At 40.2% G+C, this 10911-nt stretch overlaps 1 protein-coding gene across 1 annotated transcript in view; it reads right to left on the bottom strand.

The window, feature by feature from the left end:
* TICAM1 (TIR domain containing adaptor molecule 1) overlaps window positions 1-10911 on the bottom strand; it is an 11162-nt gene extending 251 nt beyond the window's left edge. The window contains exons 1-2 of the mRNA XM_053463717.1: window positions 10729-10911; window positions 1-2308 (exon numbers count right to left, since the gene is read on the bottom strand). The exon at window positions 1-2308 is cut by the window's left edge and continues 251 nt beyond it. Of these exons, the coding sequence (XP_053319692.1) occupies window positions 541-1971 (1431 nt within the window). The 5' untranslated portion in view covers window positions 1972-2308; window positions 10729-10911 and the 3' untranslated portion in view covers window positions 1-540. The remainder of the gene's footprint in view (window positions 2309-10728) is intronic.

The raw sequence follows: 10911 nt of genomic DNA on the forward strand, positions 1-10911 counted from the left end.
CTTCAACTGCCTTGTATAATCTACAGGGATATTACAGTTGAAATGGGGGGGTACAGGTGGTGAAAATAATAAAATATAGCAAAGTTGAACGGCGTAAGAATGATGTGGATTAGAAAAATAAAATCAGGATTTTTTTATTGGTTATGCAATATATATTGTTTTCAATTATTTTTTGAGGGGAGCCCTCATAGAGTGAAGATCATACTGCTATACAGCGTCCTTTACAGTAACAGCTATAAAATACTAGAATACGCTACTTGCTTAGACCTTAGACAGTTAAGGATAAACTGGATTGCTTTTTGGCAAGATACTTAATTTGTTAAGATTTGTTGAATATACATGGATTCTTCAGATTGCCTACAGAGTTACAAAGGACCCCAAACTCTCCATGGGGGACACAAACAACAACAGATTACAAGGGTTTTCGTTGCCTTCATCTGGATCACCGCAAATAGGGATATCTTACAGTAGCTATATTTTCTAGTCCAATAATTGAAGCAAAATAATGTTGACTTTGCACCCCTCCCCTACTGTAGAACATCAAAAATCTTTATCTGTCTCACCATTTTCACACCTTTCTCCTGTTTCTACACATCCAGAATAATCCTCGCCATCATCTCCACAACAGCCACCTGCTGTATGTTGAACATTCATACTGTTCTGGTTCCCAATCTGTACATTTCCTGCATTATTTATCTGAATAATTGGTGTTTGTCCATTTACTACAAAAGGGTGAAATGAAGAGTTTGCCTCAGAGTTTTGTAAGAAAAACTCAGGCAGTTGTGTTGGTAGTGGTGGTGGCTGCATTGGGAAAGTAGGCTGTGATGTCTGGTGTGTTTGATGCAAGGGAGAAGACTGGTTACAAACCAAATTGTGCATTTTTAAGTATTTTAAATAACAGTCATTTAACTCCATCTTGCATTTTAACTGCTCAGCAAGCCCATCAGTCTTTTGTTTCAGTACCTTCTTTTCCTGCTTGGATCTCCAATGTTGAAATTGTTTCTGCACAACATCTTGTTTAAAGGTGTTAAGCACCATCTTTTTAAATACCGGAGTTGCTTCATCCAAGGGTATTAAAGTCTTAAGAGCCAGAGGGATCTTGTGTTTTGAAAGTCTATCTGACTGAGGCACGAAAGGGATGACAGTACCAGATTTGTTAGGATCCTCAATAGAGTTCATGAGGACAGAGTTGGACTGGAAAATTGTCCAATGGGTTGCAAAGCACTTTGTCAGCAGAAGGATGATGTAAGCACAGTTTTCTACAGCATCTTGTAATGAGGTGAGTGGGCTGGTCCCAGGGATTTCAAACTCCTCAGAGAATGTTGTGCCTTCTCCAGCCCCAAGATCCTGTAAAAGTTTGCTCACCCTACGCGCATTCTCCAGATCCTCATGGGCATGAAGGATGACAAAGCTATAAAACGGAGGCTGAGGTGGAGAGGTGGAGACTGGTGGCATAGGTAACTGTGAGGATAATGCAGGGTTTGAGGCACAGGAGACAGATGAAGTCTGAGAAGGCAAGCTAGTACCAGTAAGGGGTGCTTGTTTTTTATTTATAAGGGAAGAAACACTGGTTGTGTTTTTTGTTTGCTGCTCGCTAATGCTTAGAAGCTCAGAACCAATCTCTGTTTCTTGGATATTAGTTTGTTTTTCTTTATATTTGCTAACCTCATTCCTTCTATTCACCTCAGAATCTGAGAGAACTTCACCATCTTGATCTGTACACTGTACAGGAACGGGACATGTATTGTCAATCTTGCATTTTTCTAAATGTGTTGATGTGATCTCTTGTTGGGTGTTTAGGATCTTGTTGTAGTTTGGTAGATGGGTCTTTTGTTGTACTTTGTATGTCATGGTGGGTGACTCGCTAATTTCAAGGTTACTGGACACAAGTGCCATAGAGTGGGGATGAGAGATTGGAATTTCATGGCTCCGTAAAGTATGTGGTGTATCAGAGATATCACTATAGGACATGTTGGGTTCTGGCTCCTTCTTGAATAAGTTCTCCTTTCACTATCAATTTGGAAACTTACTCTGAGGTAGAAGGGAAATATTGATCGTGAGAAGGGGGGAGATAATCCGTTATACCTTTGATTTCTGTTTCAGCGATATAGCGTGGTGCAAATACCAATATAAACAGTGCCTCTGTCTTCCCACTAAAAGCAGGTTTGGTATTTGATGGTATCTGCTTGTTATTAGTGGGTCTGAGGGAATTTGACAAGTGACAAGCCAAAATTCCGACAACGGTTAGAGGGGTAGCATGATGCTTACGTTGAAGTTACTCGAAAGGGTGCTTCATAACGAGCTGCACCTAGAATGACAATAGAAATTCAGTTACACCACATACACTAGTAAATATTTTTTAGCGAGCTTTTTTGCCCAAAATGTGTTCAAGGCTGCATGACTAGACCTCAATGGCATTTTGGAGATAAGCTTCATACATATGTGTAATGCGTAATATGTGTAATGTGTAATGTATACTGTTCTTAAGCAGCAAGGTAACCAATCACAGTCACAGCTCTTAGCAGAACTAAGTTCGTTAATTAACCCCTTAACGACAATCCCCGTACATGTACAGGGTTGCCGTGCAACGGGTTAACGACAATGCCCGTACATGTACGGGCTGCCGTTAAATAGCTGCATCGCCGTTTTCGCAGCGATCGGCGGCTTTGCAGCATCCACGGAAGCCTCACAAGTGAGGCTGACCGTGGATCCGGGGAGGGCAGCCCTCGGCAGCCCTCCCCGGAGGAAAAATGGCCGCCGCCGCACCGATCATCAAAGATCGCGGCGGCGCCCGGCTAAAACTGCTTAGGAAGCGATCGGAATCGCTTCCTAAGCATAAACTGTGTTGCTGACATGCCTCAGTATCGAGGCATGTAGCAACACAACCCCCCCGACCCCCGATCGCCTTGTGATTGCTCCGAGGAGCAACCACAAGTGCCATCCTGTGAATGACGTTGCCGTCATTCACAGGATGGCATTAACAAGAGATTTGAGTTCACAGAGGGTCTATCCAGACCCTCTTGAGAACTCTCGAGCTCCTCCTGCAGGTTGAATGCAGGTACTGCATCCAACCATGCAAGGTCAATGGAGCCCAGCTCACTAATGAGTGACTAGTGTAAAAAAAAAAAAAAAAAAAAAAATGGTCAAAAATGTTTAAAAAAATGTTAAAAATATGGTAACATGTAAAAATCCCCACTGTCAGCAAAAAAAAAAAAAAAAAAAAGTTTTTAATAAGCAAGTCCTAAAATTTTTTATCTTTACAAAAATTCAATCATGGAAAGAGTTCAAATATTGGCATTACAAATGCCCATAGGGTGTCTAGTATTAAAAAATATATGATTTGATAGGGTAAATTGAATTGGCCGGGTTCAAAGATGTCCCAAATATGGGACATGGGGCAGATGTGTAAATGGCAAAAAAAATACACACCTCACAAAGGCGGCCTTTTACCTCCCAAATAACCCTACAAACCCATGCATGGGGGGTATCGCTGCGCTCAGGAGATGTTACTGAACACATATTGGGGTGTTGTGTGACACGGACATATACCAGGAGCGATAAATTTATAACTGAAGTACAACATGTGTGAAAAAAATACAAAAAGAATTACTACCATAAAGTTTCACAAAGGGTAGTGGTAAAATTAGTGCATTGAAAGGGTTAAAATACCAGCATTTCAAATACCTTGGGGTGTCTAGTTTTTAAAAATATATGATTTGATGGGGTAAATTTCATTGGCCGGCTTCAAAGATACCTGAAATGGCACATGGGGGGAATAATGACCAGATTTGGAAAAAAAGGTTTTGAAATGGCAAAACGCTACCTGTACTTATTGCCCCATAATGTGTAGAAAAAAGCAAAAAAACATAAAAACATTGGGTATTTCTAAACTCAGGACAAATAGTAGAATCTATTTAGCAGGTTTTTTCATTAGTTTTTGCAGATGAGTAAAAGTTTTCTGTTTAAAAAGTGAGAAAAAGTAATTTTTTTACAAAAAATCCCCATATTTTATCATTTTTTTTATAGTAAATTAGATGATATGATAAAATGAATGGTATCTAAAGAAAGCCCTGTTTATCCTGAAAAAAACAATATATAATATGTGTGGGAGCATGAAATGAGAGAGAAGAAAATCACAGCTAAACAGTAACACTGAAAAACGTTAAAAGAGCCATTGTCCCGCAATATACTACGAGTAAAAACCCCTATTGTCCTTAAGGGGTTAAAGCTTCATATAGCTGGAAATATGTTTTGTAGACATTTAGTTTAAATTTAACCTTGCAAAAGCTGAGAAACTATGAGAGCAGCAGAACCGGCATTATTTCACAATTTTTTGGGTCCGGGTCGGGTCTGCAGGAGCAGGGCAGGTTAAGGGGAGATAATGGATCTCCCTCTAACCGGCCCAAACAGTGGCTTAACTACAAGGGTCCCGGGCGACCACTTGTTCCCGTCTCCCGGTAATTTTTAAAAAAGGGCCCTTCCAACCTGGACCAGGTAAGTCCAGGTCAGAAGGGCCCTTTCTAAACAATTTTGAACCTGCACGCAGTGACCGTAACCTATTGGGGTCACGTTACATCTAAGACTGCAACAACTAATCGATAAAATTGTTAATGAAAATCGTTGCCAACGAATTTCATTATTGATTAGTTGAATCGATTTATTCGATTATAAAATGAGGGTTTTTTCAGAGCAAATGCTCTGAAAAATACCCCTTGTTTTATAATCTGACCTCAAACAGAGGTCGATTAATAACACTAAGATCCAGATACACCGCAGCGTTGCAGGGGACCCGGATCCTTATCTCTGACAGCCGGTGGGGGGTGTCTGTGCGATGTGCGCAGACATCCTCCGCTACTGTCTTCCACTTCTGCCGGAGCATCTATGAGCGTGACATGACCTTCCGGTGCTCCACATAGAAGCCCCAGCGGAAGTATTGTGGTCTGCGCACATTGCGCAACGTTCGCCGGCTGCCAGAGAGGAGGATCCGCCGCATCGCTGCAGGAGACCCAGATCATTCTCTCTGGCAGCCGGTGGGCATCTGTGCGATACTGCCGGCACCTCGATAGTGCCAAAACTATACCAGTTATTTAATCTTCTATACTTTTCATACAATATGTGTTAATGTTTATGTTTTTAGTAGGAGAGATATCTTCTAATATGTTTTGATACATATTTTTATATTTTGTTCAAATATTTGATATGGTTTTCCTTTTTGATATAGATATATATATTATACACATTTTTATTTTGTATGTAATTAAGTACTTTATAATTTACATTTATATTTGATTTCATTTACTCTATACCGTTGATTTCTTTTTCATAGTCTGTAAAAGTTCATTGTTGGTGTATACATCATGTGTTCTTAATTGATTTAATTGGTAGAACTTAATTTCTAGGTCTATTTTATAAGAGATCTTTATAGGGAAGCCAGCTTTTGATAAAGCACCTTTTGGCTTAAAATCTGACAAACTATAATTTTTACTATGGGACTTCGGACCCTAATAAAGGAATTATTGTATGATTTTAATGATAATTTTGTTTGACCGTCTCATCTTTGAAGGAGTGCCAGCCTTTTTTTTTTATTTCGCTTTGCAGTTGGAGTGGGCGCTCCACAGTTTCAGCTTGAGCAACCTCGGAGAGTCTGATATCCGTCATCTGGTAATTAATCAGCAAACATATGGTTTGGGCTAGGATTTTATTTGATTTGCTATTAATTAATAATTATATTTATATTAAAAAATAAGTTTACACTGCTTAAAAGTTACCTTCTTTTGTTGCTACAAATACTGAAAAATAGATATGAGGGGCTGTAACCATACATGAGACATACTCATGTACATTAAGGAACTAAGGTGGTACACATTTTGGATATGTTCCGGTGCTTTGGTCGCGAGCAGCGTCTCTTCTGCTAGCAGCAAGAGAACAGGAAGCTAGCAGAGCGTCACATAATTCTGCCTCCCCCCTTCTTCCTCTGGGGGCGGGGCCAGAGAAGTTGCTCGCACAGCCGGGCCCCTGCAGAAGTCTTCGAGTGAGAGATCTGCAGTTCAGGTAAGGGGGTGGGGGAGGATTTTTGAGCAAGTATGTGTGATTAATGGAATGAATGAGTATTTAAATGTTTGTGAATGTGATAGCATGGATGTGTAAGGGGGGGGTGGTAGCATGGCATAGGGAAGCTGTACTCACACTCCTATCATCCCCAGGTTCCAGCATGTACTGGCTGCCTTGGCTTGATAGGAGTGTGATTGCTGTTAGCAGTTTATATATATAATATCTCCAGAAATGCCTTTTAACCCCCTATATGCCACTCTGGCATATAGGCGGTTAAAAGGCATATCATGGGGCAGAGTGGCATATAGGAGGGTATAAGACATTTCTGGAGGCAGAGTGGCATATAGAAGGTTAAAAGGCACATCATGGGGCAGAGTGGCAAATAGCGGGTATAAGGCATTTCTGGGGCAGAGTGGCAACCCTGGGGGCAGATGTGCATAACTAGGGGGGGCAGGTTGGCAAATAAAAGGAAATAAAAAAAAATATATATATATTTCTCAATCATAGCTTTTATTAAATATGAAAAAATTGTTTACATGAATTAATATTTACTAGTAAAACTTTTTTTTCCTATAGGGTAGTCTTATATTCAGGCTTTTTGTTTTTTTCCTAAATTAATATTTACATTTTGGGGGGTCGTCTTATAAATCGAGCAAATACGGTATGTTTGCCCCAACCTTTTGTTCCTGTATGTCCAAATTGTAAGGTGATGTACAACTTGTTATATCCTGTTTGCCCACTGTATAGCACTATGAAATATTCTAAGAAGAAAATTCCCTTTTAATTAACTTTTCAAATGCCTTTAGCAATTTGACCATCAAAAAAGATGTATAATCAGTAACTAAGTGAACACATAAGTTAAAAAAAAATTACAATGGCTGGGAAACCTTTCAAGCTGTATGGAGAAGCCCTGATGTCATGATTAACTCATATGATATAGTGGATGCATGGAAGGGTAATCCAGCAGAGGTGGTTAATGCCTTTGTGTTGACATTTAACGGGTTAATCTGATGTTGATTTAAATGTGTTTCTTTGTGCATGCCCCCTGTATCTGTTCTAACAAGAGGTGTCATCTTCCCAGGACCCCTGTTGAGATTCATGGCCCAACTAATAAGGACCCCCAGTTATAGGAATGCCATTCCTATCTTAAGTGGAGGGGTTTTCTATCACTTTTACCCCACCATAACTGATTGGCAGATTAAATATGGGAACCAATTCTTGGAAAATGTGTCATAATTGGTCATCATGTCCAGAGGGGTGTTTTCTTTGCAAAAGAGTCTGATTTAGGGGCAATACAGGGATCTCAAAGAAGAACTCCATGATATACTCTGATTGGAACATCATAAGACACCATCTGGAGTTTCCACAGGCTTGCTCATTGAAGAAACTTGTGATTGAGGGTCCTGTGTTTAACCCCTTCAATCTCAGGGGTTTTTGGTATCTCACATCCCGGAGCAATTTTGCTATTTTTGCGCTATGTCAGTTCAGCGATAATTCTCTTTTCCTGCGAATAGTGTACCCTTGTAAACTATATATTGTTTTTTCAAGGAGAGATGGAGCTTTCTTTTGATACCATAGTTGGATCAATAGCAGAAAGTTTAGAATGATAAATAGCAAAAAAAAACCCTATTTCTTTTACATTTTCCCTCTGAATCCTCATAAAATTAGGTAAAGTGATAGAAAATCCCCCCAAGTTTATCAATTCAGGTGTCCTGATTTCAGAAATACCTAATTTATACAGATTTTCCTGTTTCCCAGCACTTATAGGGAACATACTATAAGGCAGGGGTGTCTGTTTTTTCTACAGTGGGCCACTTCATCAGAATTGTATACGTGCGCAGGCCGCACCCATTTTTCACTGGGAGAAAATATGGCCTTTAATAAAATATGCAGATTAAAATAAAGTAAATGACACAAAACCTTTACTTTTCCTCTCACTGATTTCTGGGCCTAGAAAGTGTTGTGACTACAAATTCCGGATAATTAAAAATGAAATAGTTCTATTTATTCTAGGGATGCACCAAAATGAAAATTCGGGACCAAAACATTCACGGTTCACTTAGCCAAAACCGAAAACGACCCCCACCTTTAAAAATAATAAAAACTCACATTTTTAATAAAAGTAGGTAACACACCACAATTGGACAAAGAAAATGAGCAATATGACTTGGCATGATAGGAGTGTGATTGCTAGCAGCAATCACACTCCTTTCATACCCAGGCAACCAGTAAATGCTGGTGCCTAGGCATGGTGGGACTGTGCTTGCTGTTAGCAATCACATTCCTATCATGCCAAGTCAGCCAGTACATGCTGGTACAGGGTGGCTGCAAGTGATGTGCAGACCCCATACTGCTGGCAGCATCAAGGGGGGCAGCTAGCTAGGTTTCAGCATGTACTGACTGACTTGGTATGATAAGAGTGTGATTGCTAACAGCAATCACAGTCCCATCATGCCTAGGTTCCAGCACTTACACTCGTGAACTCTGCTGGGGTCCCCTTCCTCTGTGCAGTACAAAAGACCCTCCCACAGGCAAGTAGCAGGGCTCTTGTGGTAGCAGGGCTCGAGGTGCGGCCCGCATGTTGGACGCCCCTGCTATAAGGTGTACGCTTTTTGTAGAATTTTTAGGCTTATGGCATGCTTAACGGGTTTGGGGGTTGTGAACGGGGGCAGCAGGGTTATACTGGGTAGATGTTGTGCTAGGGCAATGGGATGTAAGGTTTTTACATTTAAAAAAAAAAATATATATATATTGTGAGCTGGGATCAGGTAACCACACAGTCTCAAGGTTTGAAATACCACATAAGGCTGAATTCTTTTTAGAAATTGTAGTCCTTTTTATTAAAAGGTCTGTAATCAAACATAAATAAACAAACAAAAAGAAAAGCCTTGCTCTCTGAGCACTTACTGACAAACAGCCACTAACTCTCGTTGGACGGCTTACCCGCTACCAACAAAAACATTTAGCACAGACCTTTTTGTTTAGGAACCGTTCAGCAGATTCTTTAGGAGAAAAATGCAGTCTCACTCACTGCTTGTGTGTTTCTCACCTGAATAACTCACAGGGCTCCTTTTTGTAGCAGCCCCCTGCTGCTCATTGGTAACAGGTGAGTAACAATCTGAGAGAACCAGAACTCCTGGACTGGCTTCATCACCTGCTGCAAGTAAACTGTGGAGTGGAGCACTGGCCCTCCCTTCTCTCCAAATGCTCCACCCCAGGGACCCAAACATAACTACAACATTACCATTATTTTGTTGGTAACAAAACATTCTCCCTGGGGTTATCGAATACATTGCACTGCAGTATTTTGTGGGAAATGTACATGTTATCCACCACCATGCCCTGTTCCCTGTCACAATATATATATATATTTTTTTTAAATGGTTAGAGGTCCTCTTAAACATGTTATTAATGCCAGTGATGTCACAATGACATCACTTAGCTCACTTTATTTTATTATTATTTATACTATTTTAATGATTTTTTTATTATTATTTTTTAAAATTACTTGCTGTTTTTTTCTTTGTTTTCTGTTTCAGCATGGGAGGAGGGTGAGAAACATGGTTTCTCACTCTACGCCCCTCGATCCCACTTTACCGATCACACTGTGATCTCTGTGTAAGTCCCCACAGACTTGCGACTAACTCGTGCTGCGCTAATAGTGGGGAAAGAAAATATAAATAGAAGCTATATGTGGTAGGTAGGGAGTGCCCAAGTTGAACTGAGTCTGTTGAACAGCGGTGAAACAGGAGAGCCACAGGTGGCAACATGGAAGAAATATATAATTAAGGTAATTTTGTCATGGCTCATGATGGGGTTACAGTTGCCTCACAACAAAGGGGGTGAAAATGGCATTTAGTCAAATTGGCCATCTGGCTTACAGGGTGGCTGGGGTTAAACTCAAAGTGTAGTGAAAACTCTGGGTACGGGCCATGAGCTTTGTATATTTTGGTTTATGTTTCAAGTTGCAAACGTTTGTATTATGGAGTTGAAACTAAATAAAAGACCACAACCTGCGTAATCCAATTTGACGTCATGCGTTTTTATTTCATGGAATGTTTTGTTACGTGAAGGTTTATTAAATCAATAATAATATCCCTCACAACCACGTCAATTGCAACATTAAAATTTGAAGAGTTAAGCTGTGGTTCCTTTAACTGATGACACACAAAATGCTTTATACAAGGAAGCCCTGCAGCATGCATTTTAGTGGCTCAGAGTGCACTTCCAGGAGTAACCCAAGAGGAGCAGTGAAGCTGCTATATAATTTACTTTATTTGTAAAGGTTACTGTGACAGTTCTAATTTGACTTAGGTGAGAACTCCAGAGATGATGCCAATGATGTGAATAGAAAATGAATGACAAAAGATGATAATTTAGGGTTATGGCAGGAGGAATACAATATTGCTACTACTAGTTGACCAATGTTAATTCATTCTCCGTTACTTAACTAACCTATGTCAACCCAAATGCCGTGTGACCCATCCTTGATAAAAATTTCCTATTTAGGATTTACAGCGCTAGAATACAAACGAATACATACTTCCACACACAGTGTTGCACAGTGCTACAACTAGGTGCTATGCAAAATATAAAAAAAACCTCTACGTTGTACTCTATGGCAAGTTACGACTTGAACTGGCCATAGAAAACTATAGAATAGAAAATTGGATTTACCTCTGTGTGCAAGGGTCCTACAGCTTTGCTTGTCTGGATTTCCGGGAGCAGCCCGAGAACTACACGGAAGTTGCTGAGTGTTGTTTACACTTCCGACGGGACAAGACAAATACTGTGCTGTGAGATATTGAGGGCGGTTTCTCGCTTCTTACCGGAATAACTTATGCATCTGATAGCTGCCCT

The sequence above is a fragment of the Spea bombifrons genome, chromosome 1 (genome assembly GCF_027358695.1).
Source record: "Spea bombifrons isolate aSpeBom1 chromosome 1, aSpeBom1.2.pri, whole genome shotgun sequence".
In the NCBI taxonomy this organism is placed as follows: Eukaryota; Metazoa; Chordata; class Amphibia; order Anura; family Pelobatidae; genus Spea; species Spea bombifrons.